The sequence below is a fragment of the Acipenser ruthenus genome, chromosome 4 (genome assembly GCF_902713425.1).
Source record: "Acipenser ruthenus chromosome 4, fAciRut3.2 maternal haplotype, whole genome shotgun sequence".
NCBI lineage: Eukaryota > Metazoa > Chordata > Actinopteri > Acipenseriformes > Acipenseridae > Acipenser > Acipenser ruthenus.
Window position 1 is genome coordinate 89,067,563 of NC_081192.1, and position 24,070 is coordinate 89,091,632.

General features: G+C 37.0%; 1 protein-coding gene across 9 annotated transcripts in view; it reads right to left on the reverse strand.

Annotated features, from left to right (window-relative positions):
* Positions 1-431: 431 nt before the first annotated feature.
* The window catches only part of LOC117400212 (RAB11-binding protein RELCH homolog), a 63,443-nt gene continuing 39,804 nt past the window's right edge, over positions 432-24,070 (reverse strand). For 3 of the 9 annotated variants that reach the window (XM_033999796.3, XM_033999789.3, XM_033999791.3), the window contains 19 exons: positions 23,565-23,677; positions 22,451-22,541; positions 21,651-21,722; positions 21,115-21,255; positions 19,787-19,951; positions 19,063-19,210; positions 15,922-16,078; positions 15,082-15,205; positions 14,792-14,840; positions 14,176-14,255; positions 13,977-14,083; positions 11,491-11,590; positions 9,234-9,316; positions 7,714-7,777; positions 7,230-7,368; positions 6,434-6,550; positions 5,256-5,344; positions 2,406-2,476; positions 432-1,081 (listed from right to left, as the gene is read on the reverse strand). In XM_033999796.3, the coding sequence (XP_033855687.1) occupies positions 961-1,081; positions 2,406-2,476; positions 5,256-5,344; positions 6,434-6,550; positions 7,230-7,368; positions 7,714-7,777; positions 9,234-9,316; positions 11,491-11,590; positions 13,977-14,083; positions 14,176-14,255; positions 14,792-14,840; positions 15,082-15,205; positions 15,922-16,078; positions 19,063-19,210; positions 19,787-19,951; positions 21,115-21,255; positions 21,651-21,722; positions 22,451-22,541; positions 23,565-23,677 (2,031 nt within the window). In that variant the 3' untranslated portion in view covers positions 432-960. Of the gene's footprint in view, positions 1,082-2,405; positions 2,477-5,255; positions 5,345-6,433; positions 6,551-7,229; positions 7,369-7,713; positions 7,778-8,028; positions 8,112-9,233; positions 9,317-11,490; positions 11,591-12,911; positions 12,972-13,976; positions 14,084-14,175; positions 14,256-14,791; positions 14,841-15,081; positions 15,206-15,921; positions 16,079-19,062; positions 19,211-19,786; positions 19,952-21,114; positions 21,256-21,650; positions 21,723-22,450; positions 22,542-23,564; positions 23,678-24,070 lie in introns of those variants that run through there. The other 6 variants (XM_033999788.3, XM_033999787.3, XM_033999786.3 and 3 more) reach the window with 6 other exon arrangements.

Below are 24,070 nucleotides of genomic sequence, written 5' to 3' on the forward strand. Positions count from 1 at the left end.
AAAATTTAAAAATCAAACTCATACCGAGACATTACTGCTTGTTCCAATACAAGTGATCTTTACAGTATCATTCAACACTACAAAATAACGGCTGTAAATTCAGACCTATAACAACTCCATATGAAACAGTGGTGTTTATGAACATGTGGGCCCTGGTGTAACTAGAACTTCCATTAAAAAGGTATTCTTCACTCTTGTACTGTTACTCTTAGGAGATTCTGCAGGAATTCACATGAAGTTGCCACCAATACTGAAAAGTCATGTCATATTTTATTAGGGATATTTCTGCATGATACTTGGGGATGTAGATATGACTGCCTTGCTATAAACCCAATCCTGTTTTGAGCCTGTGAGTGTTGTATTATTCCAAGAGACACAGGGCCGGTGGCTTATGAAACTATCCATATAATAAAAAGCAGTCTGCATGACTATCACAATTTAAGTACACAAGTGTTCTTCACTTTTATTACTTTATGACATTGACTTCAAATTTACATTATACAGGTACCGATCTAATAATTCAGTGTATTATACAGCTATTTACTTTTAAACCAAGTCCAAAAAAATAAAATTAAACCCAAAATATTACTACCCACTTTATAAAAACCATGTCAGAAACACAGCAACACAAAACAATTGAGACAAGACAGGGAGGTGCAAATTTAACAACTCTTTTTTTTGTAACCGACCACACATTAAAATAATAATAATAAAAAAAAATTATATATATATCTATATATATATATAGATATACATAATTGAAACAAAATACAACAGAAATACACCAAATTAAACCAATTTAAGTGCACATTTCTTTGGAAGTTTGAATAAAATTATAAAATCAGCAGAAAACATAATAACAAACAAACAAACAAAAAAGGCAGATGATTGAGTTCAAGTTCGAGGTGCTGGACTGCAGGAGGCCTGTGTTAGTGTCAGGTGAGAGCAGGGCCTTCATCTTCACTTCTTCCTCTGGAATACATTGGCCAACATGGCCCCGGAGGTGGTCAGCTGACCCATTTTGTTGAGGAACTTGGTCTTTGTGTCTTCACTCACAAGACTTGCAGCAATGGACATTGAACTGTAAGAGAAAGGGAAAGTCATTCTATGAAATGCAGTGTTATGCTTTCAGGGTGTGATACAAATAAACTGAAGAAACAACGCCTTTAGTACACAAGTAGGTCAGATCAATACTGTAGTCACTGCCTGACTGTAAACAGCAGAGGTATTGATGTATCCCCAATTTTGACACTCTATATAATATCTGGTTAAGGCTATCTAGACATACTCTTTTTAGTACTGTATTCTGATAACCTCAGTAAGTTGTGCTACGAAAATGTCTTTACCAAGTTTAATTACAAATTGGGTAAAAAGTTATTTAGATGCATGTAAAAAAAATGATTACTGCATACAGACAGCTCTAACCTGTCTATAAAATACGCATCATATTCATATATACATTTTTTATTTATTTTATTGTCATTTTGTGAGCTTCACAAATCTTTAACACTAGAAAATGGGGCAGTGGTGATGGTGTCACAGCAGGTTCCTTAATTAATTGAAAGCAGCAAAATCTAATGTAACTACAAATAAGGGCACAACACAGCAATCAGATGGGGGGTGGGATGCACAATATTCAGCATGTTCTATGCATTCTCTCCAAGGCACACTTTTCTTATTAAAACCCACATTGTGATATTACTCTGCAGCTCAGTCCTGTAGAGGAAAAGACTGGTGAGTAACTAACAAAGCTGGCATGCTTGCTTCTATAAAATACATTTGTGGTTGAGATTTATATAGGGAATGTTTTTTTTTTTTTTTTTTTTTTTTTTTTTTTTTAAAAAGATGCCGTTTTCCGTCCTCTGTGATACAGTGATAAAGCTCTGTCCACCAAACTGCCTAAATTCGTATGCCTGCAGTTTGAGTTTGAGAGAACTTTTGCATTATCTAATAACCACCAGAATTCCATATTTCAAAACTAGACACTGGGACCTATTCACCAAGTAAGTGCCAAGACAAAAGCTAATTTCACAGATCTAAAGAAATACCCCTGCTGCAAGGGTTAAAAGAGTAAGAAATGCCAAAATAACGAACGAGTGAGGGACGACAAAAACACGTCAAAACCACTAATGTGATGTCACTGCTACATACTGGCCATTATCAAAAACAAATACCAGAAACACCTACACGTGTAGTATAAAACCAGACCTATTCTGGTGTGTGGATATTCTGCTATTACAATAGACAATTCCCTAGCAATATTGTGATCTTACAGCAACATTAAAATGGATTGGAATAGTGGGGGATAAAACTGCATAAAACACATCACATTATCTTGTTTATTCATTTGAACCATACATGACACATCACACAATATTAGTTCAAAGTAAAACAAGTGCTATTACCCTTGAGGTTCCTGAACCGTCTTGTTTTCCACCTTCTGCTCACATTCCTTTATCATGGAACTTAAAATAACCTGAAAGAAAAACAAGCACATGGTTAAAAACGTAGCTTTTGAAAAGACCACTCACATTCTCAATCAGCCAGTAGTCTTTTCAGAAGCTGGAACAATTAGTAAGAATGACAAAGAATTATCTCAATAGGAAACAACAGAGATCCATACAGAACACACATAATAGCAGATTAAACAGGCAAGAAAGAAAAATCTTAGGAACAATGTAGCACACAATACTGCTTCCCTTTAAACAGAGTAGGGTTTACAATACAGAAGAAAACTGCAATGATTGATCATCTGAGGCTATTTTTACAGTGGACTTTGTTTCAGAAAACTTTAATTTAAATATAACCCATATAAATGTACAATACATATTTTAGAAACCTCTCTTTTTAAAAATTAAACAGGGGGCGAGGCTGTGGCTCCTGTGTGTGTGTGCCTTTATTTTACAGCAAGACCTTAAAATATGTAACATGTTAAAATAGAAAAATATCCCAGGAGTAAGTGTTGAGTAGGCCTTACCCCAGTGAATTAACTACAAAACAAAGGATGCCAAATAGCAGTTCAAATTAAACATTTTGTTTATTCCCGAAATAAATCGTACATAAAGTTGACAACGCAAGGTTTAGTTGTGCCTCTTTGTAGCTGAACAAGCAAACGAAAACTGAAATTTAACTTCAAACACTTCAAATAAAACAAAATGTAGAAATGCTGTTGTAAAAGTGAAGGGGAAAAAAAAACTAATCGTTTTGGTTCTCGTTTATTATATTCCACATAACAGAAAGTCACAACAAAATATATATATATATATATATATATATATATATATATATATATATATATATATATATGTAATATATACAGTCACTGTATATAAAAATCACTACACAACATTTTCAGGAAGTTGGGTACTGTATAAGCGAGGTATTTCAGAATGACGTGCTTGCCTTTTTTCTGTCCTATGAGATTCGGGCTCGCTCTAAAGCAGCACAACGCATTTTTGCCACAGATGGCCTTCCATAGAGAGCACTACGTGTGTGCACTCATAATCTGGTTTGTTTACTTTTTGCTGTCTAAAACTTTTAAATAGAGGCTCAAGAGCTGCTGTATTGCTTCTGTGTTTTTTTTTATATATATTAATCTCACATCTCACACAGAGCTCTTTTTCATTTGCCATTTTTTGAAACTGTTGCGCAAATTCTGGTGAGACGGTAAATAAATGCAAGGTATTTTTGCCATTTTTAGTGAATACGAACATCTGATTTCTTTATACGGATATTTGTCACAGCACTCTTTATCTGTATATTTGTATACAAAGTGAGGCTGTCCCCATTTTTTCAACACCTCCCTTCCTGTCATAAACCAACAGCTGCTTCCTTTATTGACTGACATGCTTTGACCTTGAAAATATTGCTAAAGTGAAATGACCGAGGAAGTGAAACAAGAACAGACTAACAACTGATAACTCTCTTTAACCACGTTACCAGAATTAAAGAGCATGCCAGGTAAGATTTCTAGGAATATTTTGTTAGCTACAACCATGAAGTAACTTGACATAGCGTTCTGTTTTACTTTGCAGTAAAAAGTGAATACATTGGATATCAACCGGTAATCTGTTAGCCACTGTTTAGATTGTGTCTTCATGTTTACGTTATAGTTCACAGAAGCACATGACTGAAATTTGAATAAAACTACCATTTGCCTTCTAAATATTACAACGATAACATTGTGTTTAAGATAAGCATCTAACTGTGTGAAACATGTGCCACATACATTTCATGTGGATTATGATTTCTGGGAAACTGCAACTGGAGTAGTTATTTAAATCCAATACTTTTCTTTAAAAGACCCGGCATATGAAAATTGTAAACTGGTGATAATTAAGGTGTTAAAAAATAGACTTGTCTTTAAAGTCTAATTAGACAGGTTCCAGCAAAAAACAGTACGATATTTTTTAAAACATGAATCACAATCTGATCAGTATGTAATTACAGGTAAAACAAAAAAAAATACAATCTATTTACGAACGAATGTTTGAAAAAAAAAAAATAATGAAGGAGAAAATGGTTAGAAAGTAAAATGGATAGCTGGGAAGCAGAGGCAATAGGGGGTGTCAGACAGCTCTGCAGCCTTGGGCCTCAAAGAAGCCTGGTCATGGGAGTTATTTTGTTAGTGTTTTTGCTTTGTTTATTTGTTAGTGTAAATAAATGTGCATAAAAGCGCTTAACCTCAAGGTGTGTGAAGCAGTCCTTCTCAACTAGTCTAACCTGTCTTATGGTTAAAAAAGTTCTGCATCATAGCTAGGGTTCAAGTCCTCAAGCTTTTGTGGGGAATAGCCTGCTCTTGTTTTGGTAACTATAAAATAGCCAAGTGTACATATTTATTATATAACCAAGTCTTCCAATTTGTTATTTAAAAAAATAAAAAATAACCATTACATTTCAATTAGTGTAGCTGGAAGGTGCCAGAATTGACAAGACAGAAGTCCCCCAGTTAGCAGGTTCAGCACAGATTACTGAATCAAATCTCCAAATCTTTTATCTCTATTACCTTGATTAACATGGCAAATACAAATCTCTTACACAGGACTGCTATGGTGGATCGCCCAAGTGCCTAAACCCAGATGGAAACTCAAATATTTAAAAACAAGAGAACCCATTGATCTTTGCATACCTGCAAAAATCCACAAAAAATAAATAACCGAGCAAAAACCTTTTATTAAATATTGGTAATTATAGTGGCATAAACAGTAGTTTTTAATGGAGTAAATATTCCACAATGTGGTCTATGCATTTAGCACCTCATGTTCAGGGGAAAGATGTTCCATGTCAGTTCTTAGACACCTCAGACCTGGCATAAAATGGGTTACCATCAAGTCTTCTGAAATAACTGAGAGAGTACTGTTAAGGATCATGCCCCTTCATTTCATGTATGTTGCCAAGATGGCAATAACCACTATAATACCACAATGGAAAAAACACATGCTGCTAATTACTTTAACTATAAGCCAAGGGTCCTTCTAAAGTATCAGTTTATTCTAGATGTTCTTAGACACAATAATACTGACATCAACCATACAAACACTATTTATATAATAATAATAATAATAATAATAATAATAATAATAATAATTATTATTATTATTCTACTTTGAAAACTTTATTTATATTATAATACCCATTTGAAATGTGTCTTATTTTGGTATGCATTGTGTTTTTTGGAGGAGGGGAAGGGTTTGTGTCTGTCTTTCTTTGCAATTTCTGCAGGTAAAAAGTTTGTAGAACCTTGGTGGACTTGTCACTGTAGCAACTTGAAGGTGGAGAGAGAGAGGTGAAAAAAGTCAGATAAGTTGAACTTGTACTGTATATACAGTATATATAAAATCTGCTGCTTTCAGCAATAACAGCATTGACCCTGGTCCAAATTAACAGGACCACCACAGGCTAATCTTATTTGCCCACATCCTGCTTTTACAGCGGATATTTAATAAACAAAGTGATCAGCTGACATCTGCTGTGGTAGGTTTGACCTCAGAGGGTTGTCTGGAACTGAATCTAGCCTTAAGCATGTCAAGGCTTTGCTATGTTGTGGGAAACCTACACATGTGCTGGGAAATGCAACCAAAATGACAGTCTTTTCCTGTTTTCAAGAGTTCTTCTCAGAACATATTCAAGTGTATTTCTTTTGTGGTTTACCAATGTCAAAATGGACTCTTATGAAACAAAAACCTGTAACAGTATTTGTTGTTTTTCTGATGCACTGATGGCACAGCCAGGGGAAAATGTATAGAAAACACACTGTACACATCCCATGTTCAACACATTTGGAAGAGTTTCAAATATAGCTCACACAATTAGAGGTCAGTATCACGAGAAAGCTCATTCACAGAGCAGTATATGGTGTTACTGTTTGTAACAAAAGTTGGTGCATAGTTTAAATCAGACATATTAAACTATAAATTCATGGTGAAAAGGATACAGCAACAGGATAGTGCACTGTAGGCTTCAAAGAGCTGCATGGCAATGTCTTGCCTCTTGCTTTCCACCGTCTGCGTGTTGTTACCAAGAGCCAGCTTGTGCAAATGAGGAAGCACAACTGAAAAACAAAAACAACAAATGCAAAGAAAACCAAAAGGCGTAATTACATCAGCAAGGGAAGACAAAACAACCCCCTTATTCTTAAAAAATGTTAATTGTCACTCTTGACTTTGCTGTGTAAATGTGTTCAATATTTAGAAACATATACAAACAAATCCCCAATCCTTCAGCTCTGTTAATCCTCTGCTTGCATTTCTGTTGCACTAGAGGCTCTTCATCGCATGCAAAGACAAAGTAGCCCCAGAAACCGAAGTCTCTTGTGTTTCTTTCTTTACTTGTTTCACAATTTGATCAAAATAGTTTGCTCAAAACACTGAAATAACCTTTGATTTCGTTTGTTGATCATTTGACAATGCTCAAATCGTGAAATTGTTATTTTTGTCCGTCATCCTGACTGAGTGTAACTAATAGATATATATATATATCTCTTTTTTTGTTTCGATTCCCCGAGCTACAACACAGCTTACAGATGACATTCATAACCTCTTGTGTTGCAGAAGCATGACTAAACCCTGTATAAAACCGCTCATAATTAGTGCCTAGAGCAGTGGTCCTAATAGCTGTGTACGTCACTGCGAAGTTGTATCCAGTGAACAATACACCTGCATGATGAGTGCACTTTACCAGTAAGGTGATAGAATGAGGAATGCTGTGTCGGAGTCGACGTGAACACTCACATTCATCCCTGAACCTGGGCTCAGCATTCGGTCCAACCCTTCCAAATGTTTTGATGATCTCCATCTGCAAAGAATGCTGATCCTGATACTGGGGGTCTTCTAAAAAGGAGGCCAGCTGCATCTTCACTCTTTCCAACAGCTAAAACAATCAAAAGCACTGGTCTCAGTATTCAAGCCTCTACATGTATTGGTGCCTCCACTATATCCACAGATTACTAAATACCTGCAGTGGTGAACATCCAGGATACTCAGAACCACCAGCTTAATGAAATTATTATTTCACATTCAGGTTGACAAGAGAGACAAACTGGTTCAACAATTCAAGATTATTACCTGAAAAGTCTGTGGATTTTATTGGTAGAAAGTGATGGGTGGGTGGAAATGTTTCACATTTAAACTGAACCTTACTGGATAAGGCGATGCCAGCATATTGAACACTGATATTTAAGTCCATGTACTATTAATACAAGCTGGAAACACATACCTCTTTTTGTGTAACTGTTTCCATGATCGTACCAAATGCAGGTATTGTAGCTATCCTTACAGATCTGGAAAAATAGGAAAATACACAATTATGTTTATGTCACGTCTGCTGAAACTAATCAACAGGCAAAGACCAAAAAAATATCTTACTAGAAGAAAAAGAAAAAAAAAAAAAAAAAAAAGAATTTGTTAAAGTAATTTGCACCATATGCAAGCATGGAATCATTGGTATGTTCATTCAGATGTCAGTGAAAACCAAACCAAAACAATGCTAACGAAACAGAGAGGGTTTTATCCCGGGGTTGCATTAACTCACAATTCAGGATCACTGGACAAGGTAACAAGGGCTGGAGCTACTCTCTTGTCAATTAAGGCTTCACTCATGCCTCGCAGAATCTGCTGCAACCGGTCAAAATGCAAAAGAGAAACGGGCAGGTATAAATAATGGAGCGAAGATCTGGGCTAGCTGTGACTGCGGATGGGTAGGCAAACTCACGGTCACCTAACATGCAAGCGATTGGTTAGCGACGTCAACCACCTGCAAGAGAGGTTAGTGGGTTACTTTACAGCAAAAGCACACACCCTCCTCCTTGGCTTCAAAGAGTCACCCACACTGCTTATACGGCTATATCAAAAGATACTGACCGAAACTATAACAGATGCTTATGGAGTTTTGTTATGTGCCCAGATCAAACAAGGCATACCAAAAAAAGCCTTTTTTTTTAAAAACTTATTCTGTTTTTGTGAACAAAATACAGATTGATATTCCTGAAATGGTGTTTTAACGGTCCAAAACAGTGTCATAACTATCAACAGAAAGCTTTGCGAACGGGCATAGTTCATTCTGAGAATTTTAGTAAATGAATGAATGGACGTGGAACACACTGTGTACTGGAATGTCAGCAAGTACATATAGTTGAAAATCAAAATCACAGAAGCCTGCTGAAATGAGTTATCAGATAACTTATTATTATTATTATTATTATTTATTTCTTAGCAGACGCCCTTATCCAGGGCGACTTACAAGATATCACATTATTTTTACATACAATTACCCATTTATACAGTTGGGTTTTTACTGGAGCAATCTAGGTAAAGTACCTTGCTCAAGGGTACAGCAGCAGTGTCCCCACCGGGGATTGAACCCACAACCCTCTGGTCAGGAGTCCAGAGCCCTAACCACTACTCCACACTGCTGCCCCCAGAACTTACAGCACCAGGGCCTAACATTCTAGTGTCAGCATACTGTGTGTCTGGTAGCATTTTATTTACTGATAGGGGCTACTGTGCTGTGTTTGAGGTACATGAGGAACCTGTATCTTAACTCGGCCAAAGGCTGAACAAAGGCCACTGGTAATTTTTGGTATGTCTGGTTTTGTGTTTGCCACTCAAAACACAGCACATGCTTACATTCAAATTTAAAAGGAGTAGCAATGAAATACCAAGTGAAAACAGAGGGGATTTGCTTAAGGAGCCAAGGCTGGAGGGAATGCCAGATGAACAAGGCAGGAATAGACTTACATTTCTGGGTCACTGGAGAGAGTAATAAGTGCAGGAACAACTCTCTGAGCTACTAGAGTTTCATTCACCCCCTTCACCAACAGCTGATTGGTCAGAGCAGGGTGATGTCACACGGGATGCATGGAAAGAGTGAGCACAGTGTCATGGCACATCGCAGAGAGAAAAGGAAAAAACAAAAACAAAAAAACGACAAAAAACACACAAATATAACAAAAGCAAAAGCAAACCAAAATGTTAAAAGGCCAAGCACATAGTTCTACACTACTGCTTCACATTGTGCGAAGGAATGCTGCAGTATACTAGCACTCCTCATCTACTCCAGGTTTAAATAACAACAAAACCAAAAAGCTGTGGGGTTTGTCAGTTTTTAAAGAAAGTAACGGCAGACATCAAGCAGCAGTAGCGAGTTGAAAAGCCGTCCTCATTACTGGCCAGTTTAGACTGGAGGTGTGTGACTGACAGAGCCACGATACCAGTTATTGTACACTTTTGTCAAAGCCCCTGTTCTTGTCATAACCCCTGTTCTTATCATAGACTCAAGCCCCCACCAATCATGAACTAAAGTAATTTTATTACAAGGGTATTAACTTCTATTCTTGTCATAGCTCATTGCCATTTATGGCCCGAAGCGCTGACAAGGGCAAATGCAGTAGAAATCAACTCCCTTTCCAACAGACATGAGGTACTTTGTATTGTACCTATCCTGCAATACATTAGAAAAGGACGCATATTTAAATAATCTGCAATTGCCTCCATTATAATAATGTTCCTCATTATTGTCGTATAGTGGCTGTATTTCCACACCTAATTTCTCTGGGAAAGTGCAGATTAATCATACTGTCTTTAAATGGGATACTTTCGATCATATATATGTAATTTCTTTCTGGTTTAATGTGTGTGTTTTCTCTACAGGAGCCCCCTTCCCAGCACTCTCTTTGCATGCTTTCAGAAAATGCTGATAATTTTGGACAGCCCCTAACAAATGATTCTTTTCTACTGCTGAAAAAGCTGAATTTCTGTTTAATGGAAAATTGAAGACAGTTTTAAAAAAAATGATTAAAATGTATTAGCTAGTAAACCTGGCAAACATAGATCTGAGCAATACTGCAACAGATAGAAAATGTATCGTGATATTTTCAATCCCAATACAATGTAGGAGTCGTATCCTTGTGTGCACGGATATTTGTTTTTACATTACTAAAATTGCTTTTATATTTTAGCAATTGCACTTTATTAGAATTGGATCAGTGTAATTGATCTCACACATCTTCTGTGTGAACAGCTTGTACAATTAAGTCTATTGTGGTATCATGCCCTTCAGTACAGCTCCAGCCATTGGCAGGAAAGCAAGAGGCTTCTGCAGCTCAAACAGACTAGAAACCGTGGAGTCCATTCAATAGTGGTGTCCCGACACTAGTTACATAAACAAATCGGGTAATGGAAATAAAAGAAATATCCAACACTGCCTGCGAGTTTAGTGTACATCTGTCAGGAAAATATGCATCTATGACACGGCTTGCTGCTAAATGAGGACACCTACTGCAATATTAGCCTCTAAGACGACACAAAAGACCTTCTTTAAATACTGACACATCTTTTAAAACCTGCTGTACTGGAATATAATTTTTAGCACTGACACTGACACTGACACTGTCTCCCTCTCCCCCTCTCCCCCTCTCTCCCTCTCCCCCTCTCTCCCTCTCCCCCTCTCTCTCTCTCCCCCTCTCTCTCTCTCATGAGGAGGATTATCCCGGTTTTCTGCTTTCCAGGGGATTTTACTGCGTGTCATAAATCAACTTACAAATGGTAGATGTGTGTGTACCAGCAAGTGGCAGCTACACATCACACTGGAGCGAGTGCTCTTGTAAAACAGATATTTTTTAAGCATTATAATTAATTTGTTTACACCCCACCCTGATTACAGCAGGGTTCAAGGAAACAGATACATTTTGTAGGCTTTAGTTCTTTACACTCTTGTAAGTGAATCACAAAATGCAAAGCCGAACAACTTCCTAAATGATAATGCTTCAACTGACAGCAGGGTAACGAGAGTGGGGTGTGAGAATAGGCTTCCTACAGCACAAGCCTAGTCTGCTGCTCCATCACACAGTACACAACAATTGTTATTCTGACACATCATTTACTTTTATATACATATCTGTCATACATCTATTAAATACAGAACATTTTCCATTTACATTTTTTATAAGCTTGATTATTGGTACAGTTCAAACCGAGGCATGAATTGCTAACTTACCTCAAACATTCTTGCAGCAGTGCAGCGCACAAGTGCTGATGTGTGGACTACTCCATACCACAGGACTGTTAACAGCAGCTCGTGGTATGCAGGGTTGGCACTAAAAAAGAAATCAACAAATATATTTGTTAATAATAATAATAATAATAATAATAATAATAATAATAATAATAATAATAATAATAATAATAACAATAACAACAACAACAACAACAACAACTAACATTTACACAAGAGATGAAAATTACATTTTAATATGAAATTGAAGGCATGTATCTGCTTGAAAAGCTTGCTTTTTTTTATAATAGAGTAGAGCACATGATCTCTTTAGTCAAACATTAGGTGTATTTTAAGGCACCGGTACCTTGAATGAACAGTAATCTATCTTAAACCGCCACAGATTTCTTTAAATTACTTTTTTTTTTTTTTTTTTTTTAATTCAGGTTTCTAATATATGAACTAACCATTAACACAAAAATAAAGAACAAATCAAAATAGGTAATAAATGTAGGAAGTTTCCCTTTTTAATCTCTGGTGCTACCCGTTGATGTAGTTGTCTTTAATATATATAAAATAAAACTGATATAAAAAATCAACCAGAAACCACACAAGCGAATTAACAGATTTATTTTTTATTACACCAGCTAAAACTGCAGTGGTGTCCCAGAAATTAAAGAAATGACGTGCCACTTAAAATAAAACTTGACCTTTTTTGTTAAGTATATATCTTGCAAAAAAGTAACGAGTGACAGAAATGACGTACGCATTTGTGTACAGTATGCAATAAAGGGGTAAATATTGCTCAAGGAAGCCATCATAATTTATGTATTTATTTATTTGAATACAGTTTGAGATGACGATTCAAACTTGAACACGCAAAGCACAAGTCAGACCAGACCCACACAGATCCCGAGTGTGGTGCTGTGTGAATCGACACACTTTAAGAATGTTGTTTCACAACCAGTTTTGTTTGACAGCTGGTTGTACTGCCTGATGCTACAAAACATTCTCAACAACAGACCTGGGGTCAATTATGATCATTACAATTACAGCAGAATTGTTTGCAATTACAATTACAGTATAATGATATTTTGTTAAATTACAATTCTGCTGCAGTAATTACAATTACACTAAAAAGTAACAAACAACTAGACATTAACATGTTTACTCTATTTATTCTAAACAACCAAGCAATAACCACAGGTACAAATACACAAAAACACTATATCACTGATTTTCAAACAAATGGGGTCACCAATTACATTGTAATTTATTACGAATTACACAATTACAACAGTAATTGACCCCAGGTCTGATCAGCAATACAACAAGATTAGAGTACTAGCTATACAGTATATCTTTTGACACTTGACTGCAGTTATTGTATGAAATGTGATCCCATGTAGGTTCCCAACACTAACCCTGCTGCTTGCTGACAAGATGTCTCCCTGAATGAGTTGCTACATCTCAGCAGGCCCGTCCTGTATAAATGTTTTCAAATAAAAAAAAAAAAAAAAGGTATGACTAGCAAAAAAAAAGTCACTGCTTGAGTCTTTGCTGGGGTAAGGATCACTGGCATTGACCATCAAACTCACTTCACTTGCCACTGAAGCCAACTTTAACCAGTTTGAGGGAAGGGTTATTCCCTGCGAGTAGTGTTGAAATGTGCTTCATTTAAGTAGATGTCAGGACTGCCCAGTCCCTGACCACATTCCGGCGCCTCCTTAAGACTCACCTCTTTAAAGAGCACCTGTAGAACTCCTCTGTTTGTATCCTGGGACACTATCACCCTTCATGTAAATGTGCTTTATTTTGCTCTTATCTGCCCCCTATTTTACTGCATTTAATCCTGTACTTCAGAATACTGTAATCTGCCAAGTGTTTAATCTGTAGTACTTTGTATTTAATCATATCCTGATGTAACTATCACTATTTAATCATATCCTGATGTAACTATCACTATTATCTGCTGTATTATTGAATTGTGGTTTGTCACACTTATACTTTGCTTGAACAAAAGTTATTGTATTTCTTGCTCTTATTGTATTACTTGTATTGTAACACTTGAAATGCATTTGCTTACGATTGTAAGTCGCCCTGGATAAGGGCGTCTGCTAAGAAATAAATAAATAAATAAATAATAATAGATAGCCTAGATTAAGGGACATGCAGAGGCAAGCTACTGTACTTGAGTAAATTTCAAATGTTGACATTACTAAATGCAATAACTGTATGCCTTATTAGAAAAGTCTGCTGATCCACACTGACCCCAAGCATTATTTGTAATAAAAACATAAAACTTATGCTAGCCAAAACAAAATAAGCTTTAATACTGATATTTTCCAACACGGTAGTATTGATCAGAAAGCTTTTTAACTAACACACAAATCCCCAGAGGTTGTTACATATGCCATTTATAATCAATATGCTAAAACAGGGTTTTAAAACTGTGTACAACTTTAAAATAAACAGATCAAAAGCTTTACCCCAGCTCCACAAATGAAGCTTTTAGGCTGTCAAGAGGCGCGTGCGACAAAGAAAGGGTTGTCATGACATCCTCCAAGAATCCTATCAATAGCTTGCGGTCTTCTTCCTAAATGAAAAGACATTTTAGGAACAAACAAGCCCCTTATTGTTCGTAAACAGATTGGTGCGAAGTGGCGCCACACAATGTTTTTCTCTTACTTGATTATAGCACGTTAGAACACCTGTTGCATAGATAGGTACCGTGGCCTTTGTTAGGATGCCGTTTCCGGCTGTGGCATCTAAAAATGAAGAAGAAAATTCTGATTGGCCGAAAAACAATATTGATGTAGCCTCATCCTGGTCTAAATAAAACTTGTTTTGACAATTAGCTGGGTACTGCTACAAAAGATGGTACAGTACGGAAAGAACCAAGTCTTTAAAATACATTTTTTGTGCAGAATTTACAAAGCTTATTTAAAAGACAGCAGTTTTTTTTTTAATGAATAAAATTAAGTTTGTTATTGAAACATTTCAGTTGCGTACATTTCAACTAGCTTTATTATAGCGACTGCTTCCTGTGCTGTTCTCACTTCCTGTTCCATAGTTCAAATGGTCTGATCAGAGTCAATGAAAAAATGGGAATGAAAAAAAAAAGCTTTAGGATACATGTGGTGTTTTTTTTTTTTTTAAATCTGCATGTATGATTTTTATTATTATTTACAACTTTAATGCAGATACCTCAGCTCCAGTGTTAATACCTTAATACCAGTAACAATACTACCAGTTGTGAAGTAAAATGAGGATCTATTGTTTAAAGACCAGATGCATTACTTACCAATGTTTTCTTCAGAAAGCCGGAGGATTTCTTGGAACTGTGGTTTCACCTAAAATAAATAAATAAATAAATAAATAAATAAATAAATAGTGTTACTGTAAATTATGTTATTGTTGGGGTAAACATTTCCAGTAAAAATAGAAATTGAGAAGACATGTTCATTGCCAAAGGAAAAAAATAAATACAAAATAAAAAAAAACTGTCTTAAAAAATAAATAATAATAATAATAATAATAATAATAATAATAATAATAATAATAATAAAAAAAAAAAAACACATGGACATGTACCTTTGTATTTGTAAAGATTTTCCCAAACGTTCTACACAACCTCCAGAAGAATCTGGAAAATTCATGGACACAAGTTGTGGAAGCAACATTGATCCTGCCAACTATTTCTATGAGCTGCGGCAACCTGAGAAAAGCAAGAGGAAGATGGCATGAGAGTTCAGAATTTAGAACTTCATAGCTTCAATTTGTACTATTCTATTCAATACCAATCTATTCAATACCGGTCAGTTCTGTGTGTCCCATTTTAAATGGGGGGATTCTGTTAGTTGGTGTAGTAAACAGAGCACTCTGCAGATAAGAGGTTGTAATCTCAGGGAGCCATGCCTGAAGTTGATAATATTAACTACAGAATTCACAACCACGTTAAAGTGAGCGCCAGCTGCAGCAACAGGGGGTGGAATAAAGTAAAAAAAAAAACAAGTTTATAAATTTAGATGGTAGTTTTTAGACCAACCACTGTTTAGGTCAGATTTATTAAATGTGTAGCCATTTTCATAACAATATTTATTTTGACATCGATTTATTTGTTTTTTGTAGATATGATTTTACTATGAAACGTTTCAGAGAATCCGTTTCTCAATTGCAGCGTGAAAAGTCAGAACGTACAACGTTTCCATAATGCAATGAAAGGACGGCCCTCTGAAAGGGTGGCATGTCTCTTAGTAGCTTCAGCTACACAATACCAGTTTATTTTGTGAACTAAAAAGGACTGGCTTTAACAGTCATTGCCTGTTCTGCATGTGCAGACAGCCCATGCGAGAGAGCATCTGACTACACAGTGACCAGAGAGAGAGAGAGAGAGAGAGAGAGAGAGAGAGTGAAAGAGAAGCAGGCACTCACAGCTGGTTGACCACCCAGAGCAGGCTGTCCCATCCGGTGGTCCCCTCGTGCTCCAGCTGATAATCGTAGAGCTGAAGCAGTACCGCCAACTGTTCTCTGCTGCCGATGATGGTGGCCACGTCCTGGAGTGGCGAGGCTGGCCGAGGGAACCTGGTAACTGAAAGAGCACATAAGGGAACAAGATAAGCTCAAGTGACCAGGGGCTGAAAAACGAAGGGTCCCAGACATTAATCAGAGCTACTGAACCCTGAGGGCAAGGCTGGGACTTGGCAGGTGCTTGAAGAGCAGGGCTTGCAGTACAGAACTATCCCAAATGATTCTCCTCTGAAATCCACTGGAGCTCAACGCCAATGCTCCTTGCGAGCCCCCAGTACAGATCATCAACTCTGCTGATTTGAACGAACAAGATCTTTGATCTGTGACTCACCAAAGATTTTATTTATTTTACTTTAGCAGGTAGGGGCACCAAATGATAGGACAATGTCAGAAATTATGCTATTAGAAGAAATGTAACAGTAGAACAGACTTTATTTTAACAAGGGAATTGTACACGTAATCGTTTTAACAGAATGCAAACAGAGAGACTTGTACTGTTCTATTTTTATTTGATCTAAACTGAGTCATCATCTGCTATTCAGATTCAGTTCCTGATGATAAAATAGCATCAACATGGTCATGTTTTATATAAAACACACACACACACACACACACACACACACACACAAAGCCCTACACTGTACACATCTGTGATGAGAGAATGGTGGGAGGATTTCCGTGGTGGCAAAATTGGGAAATGACAAACTGGCACATGAGTACTCCATTCATCTAGATAGCTTGCATGAATGACACAGCACCTGTGTTAAAGACAAAAAGCACTGTGGCTTCTGTTTTAGGCATATCTATTGAAAGTATTCAATATAAAAGTTTTTTTTTTTTAAAAGGGTTGAAAAACATTACATTTTTTCAGTGCATAAAATTACTTTGCGTTATATCCCTGATTAGATGACACTACAGTCTGGGTGCTACCGTACAGACACGGTAAAGTACCAAGGTAATGCTCAATAATAATAATAATAATAATAATAATAATAATAATAATAATAATAATAATAATAATAATAATACATTTAAAATTGTCGGTTTACAGCCTCTGTAAGGCAGTATGGCAGTAAATATGTCAGCATCGCGGATGTGAGGATATTTGCTTCCAATCGGCTTTTAAAACACTCAATGCAGAAGCTAATTGCCATTGATTGGTACTCAATTGTAAAGATGAGGGAAGGACAGCAATTATGGAGTAGTGGTTAGGGCTCTGGACTCTTGACCAGAGGGTCGTGGGTTCAACCCCAGGTGGGGGACACTGCTGCTGTACCCTTGAGCAAGGTACTTCACCTAGATTGCTTCAGTAAAAACCCAACTGTATAAATGGGTAATTGTATGTAAAAATAATGTGTAAAAAATAACGTAATTGTATTTAAAAATAATGTGATATCTTGTAACAATTGTAAGTTGCCCTGGATAAGGGTGTCTGCTAAGAAATAAATAATAATTCTTGTTTTGAAATCTAACATTACATAAATGGATGTATTGAATACCTGCAAATAAATACTTCTTAAAGTCTGAAGTAGTTTTTTTTGTAGTGAGTAGTTTCTTGAAAGAAATGCACATTCCTTTTCTTCAGATATTAGTTTGGTTTATTCAATATATACAGGTTTAATTCCGGAAACAAAAAGAACACTCAAAGCAAAACAGTACAGATCACACTTTCATATGCAAACTGCACGGTGCAAAACTTAAGTTCAAAACAAAACAGAACAGAACAAAATAATATAATGCAGTACTGTAGGTTTGATCCTCCAGTGCTCCAATGCTAGTCTTAATGAAAGAGAGAAGTGAGCTGAGCTGAGTGCACCTTGATTAAGTAGCCACTGACCTCGGCCCCCCCCCTCCTTCCTTCTCTTTGTTGGTTCAATCACCCCGGGCAACTCCCTGTGGAGAGTCTCATGTACGTGTGGTAAAGAAAACTGGTTCTGCCTCACACTGCCTAAGATGGTGTTATCTTGGTGTGGCCCTTTGATCTTTGTGCGATTGTGTTTATTCCAGCAGTCAGATGGTTGTCAGTACAATTAAATGCAATCTTGCAATCTCGCATTTACCAGTTACTATACCTCCTCTGATAATCTCCTTTTAAAACTAACAGAGTGTACAAACCTGCAAACACGTGTATTTTATATTGCATTCAAACTTCTTCCATGTTATCCAACAAAGGCAATTACGAGAACGAGTATCAGCACACCCCTAATATTAATAAAAGAACACCCATCGTTAACAACAGAAGGTAGAAGTAAGCTTTGTTCATGAACCTTCTATATGGGTCCTAACTTTTACTTTGCTTTTGAATTACATAACAGCTCCATAAAAAAAAAACAGACAACCCATAAAAAATATATGAATTGCTCATAACTCATGAAACTACCAAGCCTGTAAACATGGGGAGGGAGTGTAACGAGCACTATAGCAAACACAGCCTCATTCTCTTTTTCATATGGGTGAAGTCAGCACGCTGGCCAGCTTTTTCATTAGAAATGGATTTTAATTCCTGATTATATGCATCACCTTTGCCAAATTTTTAGATACACATAATTGCTCATTTGCATCAACATTTTAATGGAAACATAGTAATAACACCATATGTACACACACACACACTGTACACTGTATCCCATTACTTAGGAGTGTGCCTTTAGGCATAGGTCAGTTAAAAAGCAGTTGCCTGGGTGTGTCATTTTACAGGGAACTCTGAGTGATGTTGCACCACCCTGTTCTGAATTTATTATTTTATTTTTTAAAAGAGCATAATCTGCACTTCCAGTGAATCACCGTGAAGATGTTTCAACATGTGTTTAATTAAAGTCTTTTATTTAAAAATGAATGACTGACAGGAATGGCCCTGAGGAAGTTTCTATTAAACAAATTATAAGTGAGGTATATTATATATTTTATCCAACATAAATACATTAACAACTCAAATATCTATGAAAATGGTATAGAACGGTAAAGGTGAGATTGAAGCTAATGCAGTCCTTTTAAGTTCTGTGCTGTGTTTGAATGCTTGATAGTCCTGAGAATAACTTGTATTACCTTCTATGGGCAGCACTTCTCCATGGAGCTTGGCTATATTCGTGAAGGGGGCATTCTGTATTACCACTGCAAACAGGGCAGGGATCAGTGACTGGAGTGCAGACAGATAAATGTGGAGCTTATGTTCATCCAGAACGTGTTCTCCTTTCTGGAAAAGATGAAAAAAAAATAATAATAAAAAAAACAATCATTTAGCCAGACATTTTTTTTTTTTTTTTTAACACACGCAGAACTGTCCACAGACATTCACTGTTACTGAGGACTCAGTACAGCTATGGCCAAAAGTTTTGCTTCACCTAGAATTTTAGTATTGAAACATACTGGTAATTTAAAAACCTTTCAGCTTCTATAAAGTTGCTACAGAAACTCTATGTGCCCTATACTGAAGCAAGTGCAAAGGTAATTCTCAGAGAAGAATAAAAAATGTAACTTCAAGACTTCAACTTTACAGGTTTTATTTTTTTGTTTTTTTCAAACAAGAGTCTGGGTGGTGGTTCAATCTCAAGTCAGCAATGATAGTCTCAATGTAAAGGCTGGTTCACAGCGGGTTTAAGAAACCAATTATGCCCAATTAGTCACAGAGATTTCATAAGTAAGTGAAGCACAAATGGTGATACCACACTGGCATATACTGTCCATTTAACATCTCGTTGCTTTACAGTGGCCAATGCAAACTCCCTGTCAGGAAGGTTGATGATTTGCTTCCAATACAATGAGAACCTACCCTGAGCAGCTTCTCAATCCTGCTGAGCAGTGTGGGAATGAGCTGGGATTGCAGGCTGCCCAGCTCTGTGGTCCAGGCAGCGAAAGCTGGGACGAACACCTGGTGTATTGCACTGATTACCCTCTCTGAGGGGTCCCCCAGGGCCATTAGCATCAGCTCAAAGCCCTGCAAACACAAGGCAAGACACACTTAGGACAGGACCAGCAAGTTAAAAACAACAATAATAACTAGAATTAATATCAGTGTTGACTATGTTGAGATAACAATCATCAGTTGCCTACTTGACTTTAAATTACGTGGTCCGGATGGTGCATTTTTGATCAGGAGTAGTTAGTAAAGTGCTGGTTTTGTGATATGCGAGATTTGCTTTTTTTGTTGTAAAGTTATAATGGCATTGTAATTATACCAGTGCAATTTGGTACTCATTAATTTTTTTCCAGTACACAGCAAACTTTTACATGACATAAAATACTTGCACAGGTCACTACAACAATTCAGAAATACAAAAACAGAAATGCCCATATTTACATAGTAACCTGATGGTACTATGAGTGTACAGAACACCAAAAAAAAATGAAACAAACAAATACATATATAGTTAAATCATAAATTAATCAAATGTGGCAGTAAAACATCAATGCTTTGTCATCAAGTTCATCTTACAAAACTCAGTAAATGTTACTTGAACTGTACCAATGTTACAACTACAGCAACAGTTTGCATAGCAATTGTCTTGTCAAATATTTTGCCATTTATGTATTTGCATAAAAGGTGTTTAAATTGTTCTTTGTGGGGGAGGGGGGGGGCATTCTTCCGAGAAAACTGGGAATGTCAAACCGTTCTCCAAAATGACCCACAGGCATCACTTTTGAGACTGTTCCAAATGAACTGTCAGGAATCTGTGTATTCAGGGATAAACACATCTTTCAACCAAACCTCTGCTGTTAGGCCTGTTAAGCTCAATGATACATGGAACTCTATGAATAGAGTACCAGGGGTCACAAATGGAGATTAGATAAAGGGGCATTCAGAACAGAAAATAGGAGGCACTTTTTTACAGAGAGAATTGTGAGGGTCTGGAACCAACTCCCCAGTAATGTCATTGAAGCTGACACCCTGGGATCCTTCAAGAAGCTGCTTGATGAGATTCTGGGATCAATAAGCTACTAACAACCAAACGAGCAAGATAGGCCGAATTGCCTCCTCTCGTTTGTAAACGTTCTTATGTTCTTAAGAAACTAAGTTACTGGATGTACCAGCTTGTGTCGCCATTTATAAGATTAAAAACCAGCTCCTGATACCTTGGTGCAGATGGGTGGGATTCATACCTGGGTATATTTATCTGGGTCATCGATATACCCCATGATGATGCCGAGGCTTTTGACCACAGCTTCTCGGACCATGTCTGCCTTGTCTTCTGTCAGCATCTGCTGCAACATTGAGAGCACCAGCGAGCTGCGAATCTCTTTCTGAAAGGACAAGCAGCAATATAGGTGCTCAACAGCATCGCATAAACAGTTATAAATATCATAGTACTGCTTGATAAGGTCTGCTCAGAACACTGCAGTATATCCAGCAGGTTGCTCCATATATCCCCAGATTCTAATGAATGGATAATTGCAGTCAATAAAGTGAGACCAGAGGGATATGCATTGCAAATGGCAATAATAAAAGCAGTTTTATTAATGGCCTGGGGAAATTGTATGAATAAACCCATGGATTATTTATTTATATATAAACACACACACACACACACACACACACACACACACACACACACACACACAAAAGACCAAAAACAGGTGCCCTACGATCTTTTAATACGAGTAAGGAGAGACTCTACAAAGGAATCAAGCTTTCTTACAGGCAAATAAGGTGCAAGGGCTCCGCAAGACTCTGCCACCAGCAGTCTTCTCTCCGGGTACTTGTGGGTGATCTGAAGGGAAGTTAAAAAGAAAATACCAGTGCTCAAGTTCAATGGACACAAACAACAAAAAACACTATCTTGCTACAGCAAAACAGCACCAAGCTCCTAATAGCTTTTGCAAGTGGATGCCTGCTCCTTGCAACAAAAAGGGCTCTCAATATAACAAGTTTAATACTCCCATCCTCTCTCTAAGATCTGGTATAATGACATTTTAATTAAACAATATAGAAAACAAACAAAGGTGGTCTATTCTTATCCAAATATCAGTTTTAAAATGAACTGAACGCCTACTGTCAGACACAGACATCCCATTTGTTTGTAATCTCAATAAGGGGAAGTCCACTGAAATATCACGCTTCCAATTAGATACCATAAACATCTCGATTGACTTTTTCAAAACCGGTGACTCTTGTATTGGAACAATTATGATTTGAAATGTCAAAATTAACCTGTGATGTGAGATAGTCCAGCTGCTTCAAGATAAGGAGTCTAACATGAACATACTGCATGTTAAAAATGTGAACTATACAGGAATACACATTAGGTAAGATTTAGTGGATTTTTTGTTACCTCTACTTTACGTACTTAACTGTTCTATACATGTTTTATTGATTTTTTTTTTTTTTAAAACACACTCCAGAATAAATCTATTGGATACAATGAGTTCCTCTCTGCTGACACCACTGGGATAAAGAGTTCATTATCTCTCATATTTTAAACCACACATCTGTGCTTACTTGTTCCCAGCACTGCGGTAGAAGCTCCGCTTCGACACGTGTTGCTCCAACATGACGTGCAAATGCCACACATCCCGTCAAGATCATCTGTCTGAAAACAAAGTGGCAACCAAAACGAATTAATAACAACAACAACTCTGAGGAACGGAGGCCTAGGTAGCATTTTGGGTAATGGTTTATTATTAGTTTCCATTCTGGGTAAAATCTCATACAAACTCACTGCATTTCTTTAACCACTTGAAAATAAAAGATATAAAATTGAAGCTTAATTCTTCGAGCAATGTAGTGCTAACCCACACAGGTTCATTTAAAAAAAGGGCATCTCTGTTATAGCAGCCTTTTAAACAAAAAGCAAAACCAAGAGAGTAAAAGTGGCACTTCTCTGTGCAGTCTGGCAATGGGCTTCAGACGGATGAAAGAAATAAGGGCTAGCCAGATTTTCCTTTTGCTTTTTGATAACTGTTGCAAAGCCAGTGCTGTCACCAGTTGATATCGAGGCCCTGATTCTCGCTTTTGTTAGTTTAGGTGTTGATTATTCTAACTCTGGTCTTTCAGATATCTCCTTAAACAGATTGCTGTTGATACAGAACACTGAAGCGAAAACCCTGACCCATGCTCAAACTAGTTATCACTTCACTCCAGTTCTGTGCCTAAACTGGCTACCATATTAAGTTTTGCTTCTGGTTTACAAGGTAACTTCATACTCCCTATGTCCCTGGCAGCAGTCCTTAATTAGATCTTTTTGTAGCACCTACATTTCGATTAAAGATCTGTGGTGCTCCTGCTTTTAGCTGTTATACTCCGCAGCTCTGTAATTCTTCCCAGTATAATCAGGAGTGCAAAGTATCTTTTTGATCAGTCTATCTTTTATTTATCTTTTAATCTGGGCTACTTTTGTAATGAATTCTGGGATGACAGTGCAATTGGTATAGTTTGGTACAGCATATAATTTAATATTGATGAAAATGTGGGTTACTGATGTATTGCCCGAGCACTTCAACTGATATGAGATATTAACAGTTCCCTTTTTTGGTAAATGAGTGTGCCAAGATTGCACACAATATTGTGAAACCAGGACTGGCAGCCTTGTGGTCTGTGGCAAAAATCCCCTTACCTCTGCTCATCATCCGGCCTCTTGATAAGATTGAAGAGAATGTGCAGAAGCTGATCTCTCTCCTTGGGCTCAGGGTGAAGGCAGGCTGTACATAAAATCAGTGGGATCAACTCCTACAAGGGGAAGATAGCGTTTAATGTACAATGCGTTGGGAGGAGATAATATTCTGTTTACTTATAAGAAAAAGAAGAAAACACTATAACTATACCTGCGGGAATGGAGCTTTCCGACAAAACATTCAGTTAAGAACACGGTGAAGCAGCAGTAGGAGCTGAAAGGTAGCAGCTCTGGGTCAAGCTGCAGCCACCCTGCCCTGTCACTGCTAGTTGTGACTAGCAGTGTGACTTAGTAATAGTAAAGATATTATTTTGTTCCAGGCAAACCTAAACTTTCTTACATCTAAATAAATAATTCACTATACAGGTCTTGCAGTTTTGAAATAACTTATTGTTAAGCAAACAAATAATTTAAAAAATTGAAATCTGGTTAGAAAGCCAACTGTGCAT